This window comes from Lepidothrix coronata, unplaced genomic scaffold (genome assembly GCF_001604755.1).
Source record: "Lepidothrix coronata isolate B3197 unplaced genomic scaffold, Lepidothrix_coronata-1.0 Scaffold136, whole genome shotgun sequence".
Taxonomy (NCBI): domain Eukaryota; kingdom Metazoa; phylum Chordata; class Aves; order Passeriformes; family Pipridae; genus Lepidothrix; species Lepidothrix coronata.
This window is the reverse complement of record NW_016690316.1, coordinates 1,919,598-1,939,984: the sequence shown is the minus strand read 5'-3', so window position 1 is coordinate 1,939,984 and position 20,387 is coordinate 1,919,598. Positions and strand designations below refer to the sequence as shown.

Genomic DNA, 20,387 nt, shown 5'->3' with positions numbered 1-20,387 from the left:
TTTTGTCCTAAGCTGCACCTTTGAGATGGCAACGACATGGAGTCATGGAGTGCTCCTTTTAATTACTGCTGTGCTGTCCTGCTCTTCTTAACAAAACTGTACTGAACTTCTTAACAAAAGAAGTTAAGAAATTACTTAACTTCTTAACAAAACTACAGGACAGGAATGTAGTCCTGCAACTGGAACTGTCAGGGAATTCAGTTGCTATGGAGAGAATCAGAGCAGAATCCATTAGTTTTGTGTTACTAATGAGTACAGAAAAATTATTCTTTTTGTCACCAAGCTAGGTAGATGTGATTTTGAGTATACACAAGGAGCAGATCTGTTCAGTAGGATATTATTTTTGCAATGCTATAATAGCTGCATTTTAATCTAAAGGTATCAAACATTTTATGGTGATTAGCTTTTCATTAGCCATCATATTAGTAAACCCATGTTTGTAAATACAATTCATGATTGAGCTCTGGCTCCTTGTAGACCTGCTGTGTCCATCTTCATGCAAGACCTTTTCATATAAGACCCCACTGTGCTCTAGAGATGATGAACATCACAGGCCTTTCATTAGAAAGCCATACACAGTGCAGGTACTGCACCTCACATAGCAAGTTCAAAGGGAACACACATTAGGGAGGTACCTGTCTTCCACATGGTCTTTTTCCGTAATAAAGATGAGGTACTGACAGAGGGAGAGAGATGAAAAGAAGAAATGTTAGAAACAAAATGATGGATTATAGAAGAAAAAGTCACCAGAATCTGAGGGTACATGACCAAGGTCAATTTACAGTAAAGCAGCTAACAAAAATATGTAATCTGATTAAAACTAACTTTACGTTGAAAGATTACAGATACTTTGCCAATACTTAAAAAAGGTGCTCTGAGATTTAGGGACCTCTAAGCCTTGTTTTCAGTAAATCAGTTGCGGTACCAGCTAAAGTGGGACTTACAAAATAACTCATAGAATCATAGGCTATCCTGAGTTGGAAGGGACCCACATCATCAAATGCAATTCCTGTCTGTGCACAGGAAAATTCCAAAAATCACACCATGTGGCTGAGAGTGTTGTCTGAATGCTTAGATGAACTTTTATGTTATTATTTAATAAGGTTTCTGCAATGAAAATTATGCCTTGTGAATCTATCACAATTCTTTATGAAGACTGTGAGGTCTTTCAAATAAAAAAAAAACCTACTCAAAAAACAAAAACCCCAGTAATTTTTATGTTTGACTAGGCCTCTGATAGGAGCCTGTGACACAACAGAGCTCTGAAATTAAGTAGTCATGAACTGGGATTGCAAATTGGTTAAAGAGCAAAAACAGAGCAAAAAATAAAGATGTGGAATACAATGACCAATGTTCAGAAAATGTAAAATATTAACGGAACAAAGCATCTCAATTTTCTGGTTTAGATATGATGTTGTTTAACATGTTTGAGTGTCTTTCAGGAAAAGATTTGAACCAGAAGAGTGCAGAGTTGGTACAAATTTTAATTTAAATTGAAGAAAATCCAAGAAACTTGTAGGTATTTTAAAAAACTAGATGAAGAGATACTATCACGGTGAAAAAATGCAGCTTGACAAACATCTTATCAAAGTAAATAACTTTTGCTGATCTTGCCAACAGATACATTCCAGATAAAAAAAATCTGCAAAAGAAAACACAGCAGGAGACACTATTGACAGCTCACGGAACCTTCTGCTTGGTGTGCTGTCCTGACCAGAGGCAAGCAAACTAGCAAGATGTTAAGATAGAAAATAGCACCATAACTACTGCAGTGCTGTTGTTATAATTAATCAGCCATGATATGGAATACAAAGTCATTCCAGTTTCAACCACAGAAGCACAGTGCCCTGGAGCACTGGGCAATGATTAATGGGAAGAAATTTAACAAGCCCAAATGCCAGATTCTGCACCTAGGATGGAGAAACGCTGGGCAGAAGTATAAATTAGGAGAGGAGTGACTGGAGTGCAGCCCTGCTGAAAGGGATGTGAGGGTTCTGGTGGGCAGCAGGTGCATTGTGAGCCAGTGGTGTGCCCGGACAGCCCAGAGGGCAAACCACAACCTAGGGTGCAGCAAACACAGCACAAACAGCCACTCAAAAGAGGTGACTGTCCAACTCTGTACAGCAGTGCTGTGGCCTCACCTTGAGTGCTGTGTACAGTTCTGGGTCCCCCACCATTTCAGGAGGATGTGAAGGTACTTGAATGCATCTAGAGGAGGGCAACAAAGCTGGTGAAAGGGCAGGAACATCCCGTGAGGAGCAGCGAAGGACTTTGGACTTGTCTAGTTTGGAGAAAAGGAGGCTGAGGGGTGACCTCACTGCCCTCTACAGCTTCCTGAGTGGAGGAAATAGAAAGCGAGCTGATGATCTTTTCTCCCTGGTATACAGCAATAGGTCATGTAGGAATGGTTCAAAGCTGTGCTGGAGAGGTTCAGACTGGACATTAGGAAGCACTTCTTTACTGAGAGGGTGGTCATGCACATGCTTCCTAGAGAGGTGGTTGAAGCCCCAAGCCTGTTAGTGCTTAAGAGGCATTTGGAAAATGCCCTTAATAACATGCTTTATCTTTTGGTCAGTCCTGAAGTGGTCAGGCAGTTGGTCCTTTCCAACTGAAATGATTTTTTCTATTCTATTCTATTCTGTTCTATTCTATTCTATTCTAATTCCTATTCTATTCTACTGCAGAGCTACTTGAGGCAGTCCTCCTGCCACAGTCAGAGTGGGGAGGGAAAGAGGAAGTTTGGACTCTAGGATTTCTGCCCATATCTGAAGACTAAAGTTTACTTGAACTAGATCAAACACGAGGAATTAAAGCTTGAGGATCTCTGTGGATATTTTTCCAACAGGTGGAACACCATGTCACACCCTAGCTAAGCTGACAAACAGAGCTATGCCAGAATGTTTGAACTACTAAACAAGGCAATCTCTACAGCAAGACTTGTGGAGTAAAAAAAGGAAGAAATAAGCAGATAAATGGTGACTGAATATTGTGGTATAGGCCCTTAAGGCAAAAGAACTAAATTATTAGGAAGAAAACACAAGAACATATAAGGAAAGAAATTAAAGTAATAAGGAGGTAACCTGAAATAGGTAAATCCATCTGTGGGAGCTGTACAAAACTGCAACTGAAAAGAAAATATCCAAGGCACATATCCACATATGGCAGAAATTCCGATATTACAGACAAGTGAGAAAAGAATAAACAACTCTGCTGAACATCAAAGCATGCAGTTTCAAATAATATTGAAAAATAGAGAAAATAAAGAGAACAGCCATGGGAAAAGAGATTCAAAAATAAGTTATATTTTGGATAATCGCAGAGGGTTTTTAAACTGACTAAAAAAAAAAAAAAGGCAATTTGACAGCATGTGGAATTTACAAAAATGTTGGAATTTACATATCACCAACCCAACAGCTGATTAGGCAGATTAGGAAACTTGGGGGGGGAATCATGAAATTTGCACCAACCCTCCAAAAACACAAGCAGCCAATGCAGGGGTCATACCTCTTTCAAGGGCACCTATCTCTCAGGTCCCATCAGCTTTCAAGCATGTCACTTCACTGCTCCAGAGAGCCAGAGGTAAGCTGGGACTACCTATGAGAACCAGGTACTGACCATGACTACTCCCAATATCCTAGTCTGAACTAACATATTCAGTTAGTGAATATGTTATTCTTTCTGTCTAGAGGGTCAGCCAAGACAGAACTACTTGAAGATGGTCTGGGATTTGTAATTCTAAATGTGAACATTTCTTGGACAGTTACAAATAAATCACTTAAGTCCAAGTTCCTTTGCCTCTCTCCATGGAGAATTCCTGATCAGGGAAGGGTATAAGATAAGTCACCTTTTTTCATTAAGCTTCACTCAGCTTCATTAATGAATATTCTGAATCCTCCTGGCAGATTTTCACTACTATATAATAATAGATGGATCTATTAATAATCAACTTTATTAAAACCTCCCTTTGTAGTGGCAAATTCCCTACTTTAACCAAAACCCAGGTATTTTCCTATTTCTTAGAGGGCATCTGTGGTGAACTGACCCCGTCTGCACATCAGGTATCCACCAAAGCTGCTCTATCACTCCCCTCCTCAGCAGGACAGGGACAAAAAAATATACTGAAAGTCTCATGGGCCGAGACAAGGACAGGGAGAGATCACTCACCAGTTATTGTGTCAGGCAAAAGAGACTGGACTTGGTTAGTTTAATTTATTGCCAATCATATCAGAGTATATATATGAGATATAAAACCAAATAATGAAACACCTTCCCCCCACCGCTTTCTTCTTCCTGGGCTCAACTTATACTCCTAAATTCTCTACCTCCTCCCCACTTGGTGGTGCAGGGGAATTGGTTAGGGTTAGAAGGTGTTGCAGTTGGCTTCACATTGTCTCTGCCTTTCCTTCCTCCTCACAGGGAGGACTCTTCACATTCTTTCCCTGCTCCAGAGTGGGGTCCCTCCCGAATCCGTCCCACAGGCTGCAGTTTTTCATGAACTGCTCCAGTGTGAGTCTCTCCCACAGAGTGCAGTCTTTCAGGAACAGACTGCTCCAGCATGGGTCCCTTCCACAGGGCTGCAAGTTATGCCAGCAAAACTGCTCCATCGTGGGCTCCTCTCTCCATGGGGTCACAAGTCCTACCAGGAGCCTGCCCCAGTGCAGGTTTCCCACGAGGTCACATTCTTCTTTCAGGCTGCAGGAGGATATCTGCTCCACAGGCTGTAGGGGAATCTCTGCTCTGTCACCTGGAGCACCTCCTCCCCCTCCTTCTTCACTGACCTTGGGGTCTACAGAGATGTTCCTATCACCTAGAATCACAGACCAGTTTGTGTTGGAAGGGACCTCAAAGGTCATCCAGTTCCAACCCCCCTGCCACGGGCAGGGACACCTTCCAGCAGGCCATGTTGGTCTTGAGCACTCCCAGGGATGGGGCATCCACAACTTCTCTGAGAAAGCTGTTCCAGTGCCTCACCGCTCTCATAGGAATTTCTTCCTAATATCCAATCTAAGCCTGCCTTCTTTCAGTTTAAAGCCATTCCCCCTTGTCCTGTCCCCACATGCCCCTGTAAAAAGTTCCGCTACAGTTCTCTTGCAGCCCCTTTAGGTACTGGAAGGGTCTCTGTCTTCCCAGAGCCTTTTCTTTTCCAGGATGAACAGCTCCAGCTCTCAGCCTGTCTGCATAGGAGAGGTGCTCCAGCTCTCTGGTCATCTTGGTGGCCCTCTGAAGGCTTCCTTTTTGTGTCTGAGTTTGTTCAGGGCCTCATAGCATTTTTCCCTGACTTCCTCTTTGTTGGGATGCATTGCTCCTGAGCTTGGGAGAGGTGATCCTTGAATATTACCTCTCTTTCCTCCAGGGCTTTATTTCATGGTTCTCTGCCAAGCAGATCCCTGACAAGGCCATATTCTCACTCCTCTCTTCGACTGAAGTTGCTGGTTTTTTCCCTCCTTTTAAAATATGTTATCCCAGAGGCACTACCACCATTGCTAATGGGCTTGGGCTTGGCCAGTGGCGGGTCCGTCTTGAAGCCAGCTGCCCTTGGCTTTGTCGGACACTGGGGAAGCTCCCAGCAGCTTCTCAGAGAAACCACCCCTGTAGTCCCACCACTACACCAAAACCTTGCCACGCAAACACAGTACAACCTCTCTTGCTACTGTTTTTCTCATTATGGTTAAAATATTAAAGAGATGTTCAGACTGGAAGGCTGTCACGAATCAGCTTTGGCGACGCCTATCCTCTTCTAATTGCTTCAGTTTCATTTAACCAAAGGTGTGAAAAAGAGGCTAACCTGATTTCAGTGGCTGAGAAGCTCCTCAGACACCGCTCAAAAGTATTCAATATCTTTTAAACAAAAGTTTGTATTTGGGGGAATTCATTTTCCTCTTCCCTGCAGAAGGGCCTCTTTTCTTTTTTTTAATCTATCTCCTACTACTTGGATCTTTTTTGCTTTTGTACTTGGAGTTAGGCTTGATAAATTATTGACCTCAACTTTTTATTTATGTTTTTTTCAAGTCTTTATGTCTGTTTTTCCCTCTTGCTAAACTTTTTCCTTCATTCGGTTTATTTGCTTTTGGATGGTATCAGTTTTTTGGTTTTCTGCTGTTTTCAGAAGCAAGCTGTCTCATTGAAAATGCAGTTATTGGCTCTTGCTTCTTCTTTTTCTTTTTCCCTACATCAATACTCTCTCCCTGCAAAGAGAACAGAATCATGAAACCTCGGAGGTCAAGCAGGCTTTGAAAATGCTCATCAAAAAAAAGAGTAGATTGCTGTTCTTTGGAACTTGTTGTATACATACAGAAGGGAACCTCAGCACAAGAGGAGGGGAGTGATTTTCAAAAGCGTGACATAAACCAAAATAAGCAGTCCAGAAATCTGAGAGAGGTCTATAGATGTGGCAAACTATTTAATTTAAACAGGAAGATGATTCAAAATTTCTCCTTGGCTGGTTTTGCCATTCTACCAGTTAGCTTGGAATACTGGATATACTGGTAAACTGCAAAATTCTCTTGGTAATTATGTGTTATTTTGAGTACTGTTCATATTGTATTTTATGTTTGACCTTATTTTTGCAAGAATTCTTACAGGTGTGATCATACAGGGAAAGTTACCTACCCGTAGATATCTGATATTCTCCCATATATGAGCAAAACAGTCAACAAATTAACAGACATAATTTTCAAATTGCTTTATAAAAGGGTCTACATGAGAATCACAATTTAAAAAGAAAAATAATAAATTGCTCACTTATTTTTTCTATTCAGACTTGAAGTTTAAGTCAGCTCTGAAGTGAACACCTAGAATAATTAGCTTATGCCGTTTCATTTTACTGATATTTATTGGCTAACTAAGGGAAGAGAAAAGCTTCAATGTATATATTATGCAGTAGATAGGGGTCACAGGTTTTATTTCTGCCTTGACATTTACTCATTGTAGACAGTGGATCAGCTACTTAGACAAACATTCTCCAGCTTTAAAAGTTCAGTCTGAAAACCTATGACACAGCTTTTATATGTACTGAACACCAACCTTTTCCATTGATCCTACATGAGGGATGGAGGCATTTAGCACATTGAAAGTAATCAAAAGGTATCATGCAAAACAGCTCATACTGTAGCATTCAAACTGAAAGAAATTGTAAACAATTCTGCTTTGCTCTTCAAGGCATTACCCCCGCTCGTTCTGCAATTACTGTTCCATTGCCTGAATATCTTCATTTTGAAAAATGACATTAGAGAAATACCTATACATGTACATCAGAAATCATTTCTCATTGATTTTGGTTAAAAGCTAGAAAGTCTGCATAAACAGTTGTCTTTGATGCCCTCTAACTAGCTTAAAAGCAGTAATAACCAACTCAAGCTGCCAGAAATGACTGTGCATGTCAACTGCCTGATGGCCGATCATTTCCTATGCATAAGCATATATTTTTGTTACCTTGATTCCTGGAATGGGCTTCTTTGGAATGAAATGCTTTTTCTCGGGAAGCACAGCAGTCATGTTCTGTGCCTTCAGTTTAATCTTGTTCTCAGCTATTATTTTTTTGCGTTGTTCCAGGTAAGGCCCAAAACTGGGTAGTTTCTGAAACAAAAATGATTATGCTTAGTGAGTGGGGGTAGTAAAAAGGCGACTCTGATCCCACAGGTGAAACCCTAAGTCCATGCTGACCGTGACTTGCTTCTTATTCAGGAAGTTGAAATTGAAAACAGCAAGACTGCACCAGAGTGAGAAGTGAATAAAAATCAAATATGAACACTGGGATCTGACTTGAAAATATATACTGAATATTAAAATATTAATATCCCACAGCAGAAAAATAGCTGAATTGCAGGTCAGCATCCCACAATCTATTATATCCCCATTGCATACTTGCTTGTATATAAAAATGTATCATGTTAAATAATTCAAATGTGTAACTTTATTTCTATTTTATTTTATACTATGTGGTAAGGTATCAGAAAACTATCAGTTTACTTAGAAGGGTTCTGCCAGTATTTAAGATTACTTGTATTGATATCTGAATATATCAGTACATATTTTTAAAAGCTTATAAACATGTATTTTGCAGTCTGATAATAGAAGGCTGTCTTGACCTGTCAAAAAGTAAGGTTAACAAACACCAAATGAACTGAAACACATTATAATCTCCTAATTTACCTCCATGTCCCACTTGCAATCTTTTCTGCAACATTTAATCCTTGAACCCAATTAAGCAAACTCTAGAGGAAGATTTCACTGAATTGCAAAACTCATGTCTCACCCAAGAACATGAAAGAGCTGGTTAAGGATTCATAAAACACTCCGCTTCCTGACAGAAAAAGTCCCTTTGCTTACCTAGCAGAGATATGGACAACTGTAGTGTGCCACGATCACAGAGTTCAGTGAGCGAAAAATGGTAAAAAAATGGATTTTTACTTGATGCAATAGATCATGCCCTTCCTCCCCTGAAACTAGTTTCTTATTCTGCAAAAGTATTTTATCCACCTAACTAAACCCTGTTCAGAAGCTACAGTACTGCAGAAACCAGCAGGTAGTAACAGGGGATACACAGCCTCGGCAGCTGCTAGCATTAATTCACGCTAATAATACAACCTCAAAGAGCATATCGAACAAGATACAGTACTGCCGCAGTCATCAATTTTTTAAGAGGGAATTTCAATGTGAATTTTAAACCCCAAATTATTTAAAAATTTACAAATTATTATTTTTTAAAATGAAGTAAATCCAGAAGAGGTTACCCTGCCCTTCTGCTAATCCTTAGGAGAAAAATTCCTTGATGAGCTCCGTCAGCCACAGTACCCAACCCTGGGACCTCAGGCTTCTTGCTATGACAAACAAAAGCTTTCTTGGCTGTTCAGTTTTTGGCACTCTGAGCATACAGCCAGAGGGTGAGGTCCTTGAAATGCTTCCCTGCTTCCAAGAGTTGGTTTGTGGCCTCAACACATTTTTAACAGCAAGTCAGCATGAGCCTTGCAGTCTCCTGGAGCTCCCCGGAGGAGGTGCCCTCCTGCAGGCTGGAACTGAACCATGAGACAAAGCCTCAGTCTGGGCAAATGCAAGGCCAGAACTGTGAGGGATATTGCAGACCCCATCTGTCCCAAAGGTAGGTGTAGCCCAAGTTTCCCCATTGTCCATGGGCTCTTATTGTGTCTGTTCAATGAGAATTTGGTTCCTGCATGTCATGTTCAAGGGCTTCCTTACAGACATCAAACAAACTTTCCTTTCTGTGCAGTTGCCATATGAGAATTGTTCTTGGATGTCTTAAAATAAGGCTTTATGAATTACTCCAAACAGAAGTAAGGAAGCGGCCTTACATACTAAAGTCAAATAAGACAGCAAAACCAGGATTATTTTATAAGGCAAAATGAGCAGAAGGAAGAATTTGTTTAATTTCATTCTAATCAATAGGCTCTAAAGCACAAACATGTAAACTCAATTCTTTACAAGACTTTTAGAAAGCCTAAAACTTTTAGCAAAAATCAAAAAACCACAAATTTTGCTAAAAAGTGTTCTGGTATGTCTACTAGGCCAAATCAACTAGAAATACATTTTTGGCTATGAATAAGTAGTAGCTGTGTCACTGAGAAACTATTTCCTCTCCATAATTTATGTGCTGATGCCAACAACTTTGACTTGAGAGGGGAGGAGACCTGATGACAAAGCATTGTTGGATTCTTTCCTGTCTGGCCAGGAATTGGATTGCTGACTTAGAGAGTAAGTAGCAAAGCTAATTTTGCTGATGTTTTAACTGAAGTAGTAGAGAGAGGAGACAGTTGTTCATGGCTTGACTGATTGAAGATCATCTTCAGGAAGAACAGCCAAATCTTTTCTTAATAAATACTTTTCTGTTATCTTAATATATGCCCAATCTCCTAATTTCTACTGACAGAAACACTGGGTATACTGAAGTGAAATAGATGATCTAAGGAAGAGTGTGGAAGAAGAATTCATTTTTGTGTATAGGTGAAGAGCGAATTACAAAGGTTTACTAATTTTCAAAGTTGTAAGTTGAAGTAGATTTTTACATCTAACATATCTGCTATCTGGAATGTACAGCAGACATTTCGAAGAGTGTGTAATGCCACCAGTTCCATAATTCAGATGATTTGTAATGACGTGTTCAGCTAAATTAAACTGTATAATCTGTATTTTTAAAAAATAAAAGAAAATATGATTAATCTAGAAAACTGTTGTCCAACTTTCATATTTGCTGTGCACTGCTGTTTTTCTGTCAAGAATTTGGTAAAATGGAATTTAAAATAATTAAGGAAACATGTAGGTCTTGGTCCAGGCTGGGGCATACACAATGAGCTTCCACTGACTTCACACACTGTGTGCCCATACAAATGGCCTGGTTATTTGGAGTCTAGTAGTTCACAAGCAGCCAAGCCAAATTTCATCAAACAACGCTGAAAACCAACAATCTTTTCTATAGCAATAAATAATACATGAAAATGTAGCCTCAGGAGCTTAGGAAGGACTTATTGATGGTTCCCCCGTATGAGTAATGCACAGACACAGGGAATGCAGAGGAGAGTGCTTATTGTTTGGAGCTGTGTTTTCAAACATCTTGCAGTCAAAGGCCATATGAAATGGCAAACGATATTTTAATGAAATATGTTACTGGATACAGAAAATGTGGAGACATTGAAATAACTGTGGGAGAAAAGGATATTTAAGAGATTTTAAAATTAAATCACCTCTAATCATTGTAGGGGATATCTTCCTAAGCACATGGGGGATTTAATAACAAAATTCCCAATGAAAGCACAAGCACAGAGCTTGGTGTGTTTAACTCTGTTTGCTTTTGAAATCTTTATATAGTACTTTTTTTTTTTAAATTTCCAGATAATCCAATGTCACTAAACTCTCCATACATGATATCTTTGTTATATCAACATCTGCCTAGGAAAAAACCACAACTAATATGAATATGTGGAGCATAGCAAGTCCTTAGAAGACTGCAACAAGCAGAGTAATTAGATAATTCTCATCTACTTATATATCTGTATCAGTGATGTCTATAGCTGCATTATTTGTATCCATCTGTCTCTATATAGACATAATTTAATGTGTTTCTACTGGAGGGATAACATCAAGAATGGAGCCAAAATAAATACATTAAGTGGAATTATTTCATTGTTTATAATTGCATTATCACAAAACTGGAAGCTTGACATATCTTGCTGGAGTATTTTACAGAAAGAAAGCAAAAATCCAAATCCTCCCTCGCCCTTCACTTCCAAAAGCTGCCTTTTAACTGATGAACTGTATAAATCTTCAGCAACATTGTGATTTTTGTTTCAGTAGTTTCTCCAGGGATTCATCATTGATGAATTTGTTCTTACCAAAAACGCTAAATCCTGCTCATTTAAAGATAACAGTAACTTCCACTAAAACTGTCTCTATTCAGATATAAAAAAGCATTACTCTGCCAATAGAGAACTGACAACTTAATGAATCAACAATGAAACCTTAAGCCAGAGAGCTTTAAGGTGAGCAAGTCTGTTTTGATTATAATTTATTCATGGATCAATCTAAAGGTAATTGAGCATATTATGAACTAAAAAAGATTCTTGTTTCCTAATGGCAAAAAGTAGAAAGAATCCTGCACTTCAGATTGATGCAATTTTTATGGGCACACCAGCAAGCAACCTAACCAGTGGAACAGGCTGGTGAATAGGGCAATGCAATATGCGTCAGATGACCCAGACTTTATTTCTAACTTGGAAACTGATCTGCTCCTTACTCTGGGAAAAGCCACATATGTCTCCATGATGAAGTCATGGGTTGCTTATCTGGGACCTGTCTGCTACTAAGGGGCTGGATGCCATCTACTGTTAGAAGACACAGATTTCAGCTGGCACAGTGTATTGAGTTTTCATGGCAAGGTTTTGATGGTGGGGGGGCTACAGGGGTGGCGTCTGTGAGAAGTGGCTAGAAGCTTCTCCTATATCTGGCTGAGCCAAGGACAGCTGGCTCCAAGATGGGCCTGCCACTGGCCAAGGCCAAGCCCATCAGCAATGGTGGAAGTGCCTCTGGGAAAACATTATTACATTAATGACAAAAGGAACAGTAGAGAAATTGGGGGCCCACTACTGAATGAAAAAAGGAACCTTGCAACAGAGGTTGCAGAGGAAGCTCAGATAGGGAACACCTTCTTTGCTTCAACCTTCACTGCCCTCAGGAATCCCTGATCCAGGAGACCAGGGAGAAGGTCTGCAGAAAGAAAGACTTCTCCTTAGTCAAGGAGATGTGCTAAAATGGCTGCATATATCTAGAATCCTTATTACATACTGCATGTACATGTAATACATGTAATATGTTCTTATTTTACACTGTGCAATAATTTCCATGCAGTGGTCTGCCTCCACCCTGTTGCAACTACACAACAACAATAACAACAAGAGCAACAAGAAGAACAACAACAGAAAGATTACTGAAGTTTCCTGAAGTCATATCTGCTTTCTTCCTTGTTCTCAGAGAATACAACAAAACATGACTCCAACATTTCCAAAGAGAAAGAAAACACAAGGTTCCAGTACCAATGAGCAGCACCAGTAACAACAATGAAATCTTGTGACAACGTCAAGTAGCTTGTGTTACTTCTGGGGAAAAAAAAAACAAACCACCCAACAAAAAACCAACCTAACAGTAATGCCAGCAGCTGAATTTTGTTCCTCTGAAGGCAGCAAATAACACACATTTTCATATTCATAGATCTATATATGAAGAGAATATTTTGCAGAAGCTTTCCCCGCGGGTAAACTGCTTAACTAATGAAAACTATGTATGGCAATGGAGAAAGTAAAGATGTGAATTCTTATTCTGTTAGACATTCTTATTCTTTCAGGCATTCAAAGCTAAATTCTCTTAAATAGCTGCTTTTCTCTGTGTCAGTCCCATACCCTGCATGGCAAGAGCCCATGGCAAGAAGGAGCCATCCAGATGGCACTAGGGTTCATGTCAACACCTCCAGCAAGGAATCCTGCAGGAGTCCTCCCCACAGCATGGGGGCAGGAGATGTGTAATGGAGAGGATGGGATACTTCATTCTACCAGTTTCCATCTGATAGTGAGTTTCTTGGGCCAATATCAGCTGTTGCAGCCCCTGGAGCTGCTGTAGTTCCATTAGCAAGAAGCCACAGGGATTTTGTCCCTTGTATCAAAGGGTTCATGAATTCTCATGGCTCTGTTTCTTAGAGCTAAGACATTTCTGGGTTCACTGCCTTTAATGATGTGGAAATGCCTTCAAAATAAAGGACAGAACACAACAATTATTCAGAAAAAAATGAACTCTGCCTTTCAGTTATTTTTATTTTTTTTCTTGGAACTTTTATTTGCTTCGTAAACAGCACTGTCTCAGTAATCTGCAATTACTACACATATACTTGTTCCTGTAACCTCTGTTGCCCACTCTGCATGTGTATATACCATCACATTTAGTAACTCAACTATTCTGCCTGCTCTTTAAACCATGATTATTTAAAGTGGTTGAGCTAACCCCCAGCCCTTCAGTAATTCTGAGACTAAACGGAACACTAATGTGTATTCTAGGAGAACATACTGCAGTGACCTCACCATGAGATGTACAGTACTATGGTTGAATGTGCAGATAAAACATTACTTAAAATAACAATTATTTATTCTTTCATAATTTTTCTAACACTGCCAGAATTTTCTCTTCTAGTTCCAAATCACAAACAGATTATTCTTCATGTTCTAACTCAAATATTTGGTTTTTAGCAGGATATATACACCAAGTGAGGGAAAAGGTTTTAGGATTATAGGCTTACTATAGTGCAGTAAAAACTTACATTCTACAAATGTACTGAAGTCATGAAATATTCATCAATAAAACAAAAAAAGAGCTAATATTTGCAGCAAGCTTAGACATTTACAATCAAAAGCCAGGATGACATAGATGATAAAGAAAATGTTACCTTCTGGGGTGAAGAAAAGAAGATACTGATACACATTACTGTGCTACTTCATGAACATCTGGCAGTCTGTCACTTAATAGACAACAACATCTTCTCTAAACAGAAGAGACTTGAATTCATCAGGGATTCCTGTAGTACAGTATGTGCTTAACTTAAGTACCTGCTTTCTGTGATTTCCATAGATTACCATATTCATGACACTGTAGAGTGAAAGCATTCTTCTCACTCTCTAACCAGAACATGCAAAAGAAATTAAAACGTTGGCAGGCACTTTGTCTCCAGTTTGTTGGACACGTGAGGGAAGGACTTTCCACCCATTTATGCAGATGAAATTCTGTCAGCTAAGCAGCAGCATAAAGAAGATGTCAGCAGAATGGCTATTAACAAATATCTGGCAGGCAAGCAAATATAACTGTATTCAAATGTGTTTAGGAAACAGGGATCAGTATCAGTTGAGCCTTAGCTTTGGAAAAAACTTTGTGCAAACAAGATTCATACTTTTACTAGTATATAAGTAAAAATCAGTATTCACATTTTCATGTGTATCTATATACCATTTGTATACATAACTATACATTCAGTTTATGTGCTTATTCTATCAGTGGTGTAAATGACCTGATCACATGAAAAAATGCCATTGTTAGATAGTTTTACCCACTTTCTCCAAGCTGGCTGGTAACTGATCTGTTGAGACCAATGCTAAACTAATCTGTTTCTTTGGATTTAACTATTCTCTTCTGGGAGTATATGTACTGAGGAGATTGACTCCAGCAGTACCAGATTGTCTGTTTTCTAGGTCCTTTCAAAGAAATTTCAGAGATGTTAGCTAGACTATTAAAAGAGAAAAAACATCTTTTCTTACAACTCTGAGAAAGTATGCATTAGTGGTTACCAACCGACCTGTCAATCATAGATGCTGCTGACCCAGCAAGGTGAGTAGAACTGTATTAAGCTGAATTTGTTAATTCCGCTTGTGCTAAATGAGCTGGGTCAGGTACCAGGAGCACCCTCATCCTGTTTCTAGAACTGTGAGGCCCAAGGAAGCTGCATTTAAACTTCCCACATGACCCATTTGAATCTGTTCAAAAGCTCCTTGAGTAACCCGACATTACCACGCAGCCTGAGCGCAAGTTACACGTCATGGGCAGGAGGAGGTGAAAAGCACCATATCTACATCTGCCTTAGCTCTTTCACACTCTTATCCAGCATCGCCCTGGTAGAAATACAGCTCTAGACTCCCTGCAGTACTTACTCACAGAAACCCTATGTATGCACCATGGCCATATAAAATATGCACAGTATAATCAGTAATGCCTGCGAAATCCATGCTCCCGGGGGATGGGAGACTACACAGAGAGGCAACCTCTTCCAGACTCTGGAAGAAATTGAGGTTTTGAAAGCCTCTGTGAGGCTTTGGGTACCTTCGGTAAAATAACCAGTGCTTCTGCTGTATGCAAAGAAAGTGCCTTTCCACCATTGCTATGTGTGTGTTTCAGTTGTGTGTTTTTCTTATCAAGTATTTCTTCTCAGCAGTTAAACCCTCCATAAGAGGTAAGAGCATACACTTTTCCCATCTGCTGGAACCTTTACAGATTTTTGTTTTGCTTTGATTTTTGTTTATCCTGCCTTTTTGCTTTAATGCATTTTTTTGCATGGAAGCTCCAGATTTATAACCAACTTGCCTATACTGTAAACAGTGTATAATTTCAATATATCTAGAAATAAAGTCCACTTTACCCTGGTAGATTACACATCACATACCTATACATATATTATTCTACTAATAGACTACTTAAATGCAAACCACTGCTAATAATTCCTAAGTAAGCCTTCTTTCACTTCAGATTCATTGTAATCCATCTCTTATGGCAGATGAACTACAGTACTTATCCTCCTCCTGCACATGCTTTCCCTTGTTCATCTCTCACACACAGTAATCCTTCCATCTCTACTTCACACAATCCTAATTTAAATGTAAAGTATTCAGTGCAGACAAAAGAGCTCTAGTCAACTCTTGCAGCTATGACCAAGGAGACCACCACTGCCTTTTAGTCTTCAAAGTCAATAATACAATGCTTTTTATCATCACCACAATATCCTAAACTCACTAAATTGCATGCTAAGAGTCATAATACTAATAGTTCTAGCATTAACAGCAAATACTTTCACCCCTAGATAGTCAGAACTCCCTTCAGCTGTCAGGAGGTAGGACGAGAAAATGCTGAATGCTCTCCTATAAAGAGTTTGGGTGTTCTGCTTTGATTAAGGCCTTCCAACAGTTTAAAAAATGTCACAAAGTAACACATAACATATGACATTAAGAAAAAAAAAAATATAGCCAGATGGCAAAATTAGAATGGTCCACTAAAGGAAAGTGATGCTGAAGAATTTTATAATTTGAAGCTATTAAAACTTTTAAACACATCTGAAAAGAAATAAGTAACTGCTAAACTCTTTAAAATCAATATTATATCAAAATTATCTTATGAATGAAATATCAATAATACATTACAAAAGCAATAGCTTCACTAAACTGATATAAATGCTTTTACCCCACCATCAAGTAGTGAGGAGACATCAACATGTAGGTACCAAAATAACAGACGCTATATAAAACCCTAATGTAGAAAACCAGAAAAGTTCTCATTAGAATCCAAGTCCCTCACAGCATCTCTCTTGCATATTTATCTGTCTTTATAACAGCTAAAGTATCTAAAGTATCATTATATTCTGAATATGGCATTACAATGGTCAAATATTCTAAAATGCTAATTTGATTAGATTTTCACTCAAGTCAATCAGAAGAATAATTTGATTTTCAAAAATCTAACGTGCAAATCATTAGAAATACAGATCACAGGCATACATCACTGTACTTTTAAAAACTATCTTGTTTTAAATTACCACAATAGCTTTAAAATGAGTTCTGATCATCTTGTTACTGCAAGACTTCACTGATTTGTATGCACAGTTAGGCTTGCAAGCAAATGCATTCAGCTTGCCCTCTGCTATTAAATATAACCACAATCACATACTGCTCAAATAGGCCATCCACTTTTTCAGTGGTTATGTGCTCCTTACAGATACATAAACCTTTCCTTTACATATCACTTTACACTATGTAGTCACTGTGGGCTATTTTGCAGGTCAAACAGACTGACATGACACAACAAACCATGTAATTGATACATGCAAAGAAACTCCTGTCTTGATCCTACAAGACTTTTATGCATGGCTCAACATGGAAGGAGTTACATTAACTGAGGTTAAGCCTCTGTGCAGCGACTGGGGGTACTGGGACCATCTCTCACCGGCTCATCACCACAACCAACCCACTCTTCTTGGATGTGCACACCTGGCTCCACCTGACCTCATCCCAGGAGTTACAGGTGCCCAATAAAAGGTAAAACAGAGTATACAGTGTGCACATTTTTTATGTTGTTTGAAAAAACTGTCCTGTCTCCAGCTGTTCTGCACTCAGTTCCAGATAACACACCTCTCGCTTCACACGAGTGATCACACAAGCACTACAGAGCTTCGCTACTCAAAAATCTGCCACATTTAAAAATCTCATCCTCATTTAAATCGTAAAAACAAAATTATTTTTATTTCTTGACATAATTCAACTTGTTGAAGTTATGTCAGATATTTATAGTGATTCAATCAGCAGTTAAAAACAGCCATCTCTGGCCATTTCAACTATTAAGACAGAAAGGGAAACAAAATTTTCTACTTAGTGCAGCATCTCTACACTAATGTTGTCTACAACAGTGTTGCTGCTCTAAAGGTCACAGATGACATAATTTAAATTATTATATATAATCCATGTCATCTATCTGCTTAAGGTTTTTTTTTTCTTGTTTTCCATATTTTATAGAAGTGCTGTGTATCCCAATGGATAAAGCTCCTAGGAGAGCTTCAGTCTGAGCAGCTTACAAAGGTGGGAGCAGTCACCACACTGCTTCTCCTCAGGAAGGCTGGGGCCATTTCCTGCCTCCAGAGAACATGCAGTGAGTGGTCCTGTACAACACCAGGCTATTGTAAGGACATTCTGCCAGACCCATTTTTCCATTGGAGGATGTCTTGCAATTTCAGTTCCTGACTGAGTTTTGCCACTCAGTTTGTTGCAAGGTAATGGTAGTGGTAGCAGTGATGAGAAGTGGAATAGATATTTGTTCCCAGGTTATTTGTATGAGTGAATGAGCCCAGGCTCCACCGTTTCCAAATGCAGTTTGGTAGTGGGACTTCCAGAGTGCCCCATCCTGACCACACCATCTGCAGCAAATGCTGCAAAACGACTGTCAAGCCACGTAAGTGTGACTAATATGGCAAAGTTTAGGTGCTGAGATTTGCTGTTTGAGACCATGTCCACTGCTCTATTTTTCCTCAAAGACTATTTTAGAGTGTAACAAGTTTTTACGTTTTTCCTTTCTGTTAGGCCTATGTTTCTCCAGCGGTACTGCAACTAACTGTGCAGCTCGATGCTCCCTAGTACACAGACATCCTTTTGGATGGAGGGTTCTGTCCCAGAATAGCTCTCACAGGCGCCCAGTGGCATTTCTGCTCAGTGATCTGGGGACTGTCACTTGATCACACATTGTACAGCTCCACTTACCTGTGAGGTTGCAGTACTCCAGGAGATGACAGGATTCCTCCTTGGTCATATAGTCAGTGTGAAAAATTGATGGCCACTAAATTTTTGCCTCATTCAAACACTCTTTTGAAGTTGTTTTGTAGTCCCTGCCTCAAACTGAAAAATACTCAAATTAAATAATACTTAAGTTCAATCTCCTGATTTTCTCTATTTCTATTATTTTGAGATTCTGGCATCCTGGTTCAGTTGCCTTGTTTTTTGTGCACAGCAGCCTGGTTAAGACCTCAGGGGTGTACATCTCAATCGCTTTCCAGATGTTGAGCAATGTGCAACACTGCAGGTTGTGGTTACTGATAGGGTGCTAATTTTGGCTTTATAAAATGCTTTCTAATAACTGATGGTCACTTTGTACTCATATAGTTTCCTCCCCTTGGAACATAAGGATTGATGTTTTCACTTCAACACATTACTCCAATATATCTCAGCTGAACTGCTCCTACACTCTGCTGGTGGATTTACAAGCCTTTTTGGAGGAGCTGTGTCCTAAATATGCCGGATGCAAACAGTAGTCCCTCCCCTGCTCTGCCTTGTGCAACATAAAGGCCTTGGCATTCACATGCTGCAGTGCTGTGCTCTGGGATATTTTGTCCAGCTTCTTTATATATGAGAAGATTGCAGCAAATACAACTGTAAGTTGTATTCATAGCATGATTTTGTTTAGTAATCACCTCAGGAGACTGTACAGATCTGAAAAGTGTGGAAAGGTATTGTGAGATGGTTTATGAATCCCACTAATCTTCAAACCGACATTTTCAGGTGTGGGTCTATCCTGCACGGTTTTTATTTTTTAGGAGCTAGGTAATAGCCTTTAGGAGGTCAGCAATTATCCCAGTGCTCCAGGAGTCAAATGCAATTTCATCTCATTTTATTTCATTTTAGATTTATTGCCTTGGTCATTTCAAGCAGATAGATGAGAATGTAATCATGATCAGCTACAGCTTTTGCTGCTCTGTTTCTGCATCTACACAGCTATGGCAGTGATCTCAGCCAGCCTCATTAGTTCTTCTTGCTCATACTGCTGGCATTCTTCTACCACAGTTTTGATCTTAAATTGCATTTTCTTCCACCGGTATCCACACTAAGGGATGCTCAAAAGATATTGAGGTAGTTACAACCTGTAATTCTTATATCTAATACATTTGCAAATATATTAATATTGCATCAGAAATATTAAAATACTGAAAAATACTTTTACTTTTCTAAGATGAAAAGCATATTACCACCTGTATAATGCCTTGCTAAAAGACTATAGATATGTACAGCTTCCCATATTCTCTCCAGCTGGTTTGCTGCCCATCTGACCTGTGGCTCTGCAAAACCTCAGCAACGAGACTTATGCCCTCCTTACTTTCACTCGCCTTACTGCTTTTTCTCTGAGTGCTGAGATCATTCCATTAATTCAGTGCTGCATCGCTGTGTCCATTTCCAGCTTTTTTTTTACCTAGAAGACATCTCAGAGCTTTAAAACACCATCTAAATATTTTGCTACAGGGGGTCTTACAGCTTACTACCTATTTCAGCTAAGTTTTCTGACTTTTTGTAGCTTTTATAAATTGTTTGCCCCAGTTTCATCACGTGCTTCACTGATTCACTTGATTTAGTTAAAAGAAGAGTACTTTTGAGTTATCTATACTTCCTAGTGTTTTAATTTGTTCAATTTTTCTTGGTAATATACATTGTCCTGCTTATATTTTGATTGTTCTATCATGTAATATTATGCTGTACATTTTTGTCAGCAATTTTAGACTCCCAGAAAATGCCAAGAAAGTCTCTGTTGTCTAGTATTTATTGATGTTG

General features: G+C 39.2%; 1 protein-coding gene across 4 annotated transcripts in view; it reads right to left on the bottom strand.

Annotated features, from left to right (window-relative positions):
- DPYD (dihydropyrimidine dehydrogenase) overlaps positions 1-20,387 on the bottom strand; it is a 336,847-nt gene that overhangs the window by 7,357 nt on the left and 309,103 nt on the right. For 3 of the 4 annotated variants that reach the window (XM_017827217.1, XM_017827219.1, XM_017827218.1), the window contains one exon: positions 7,432-7,575. In XM_017827217.1, coding sequence (XP_017682706.1) covers positions 7,432-7,575 — 144 coding nt within the window. Of the gene's footprint in view, positions 1-7,431; positions 7,576-13,936; positions 14,066-20,387 lie in introns of those variants that run through there. The other variant, XR_001876800.1, reaches the window with a different exon arrangement.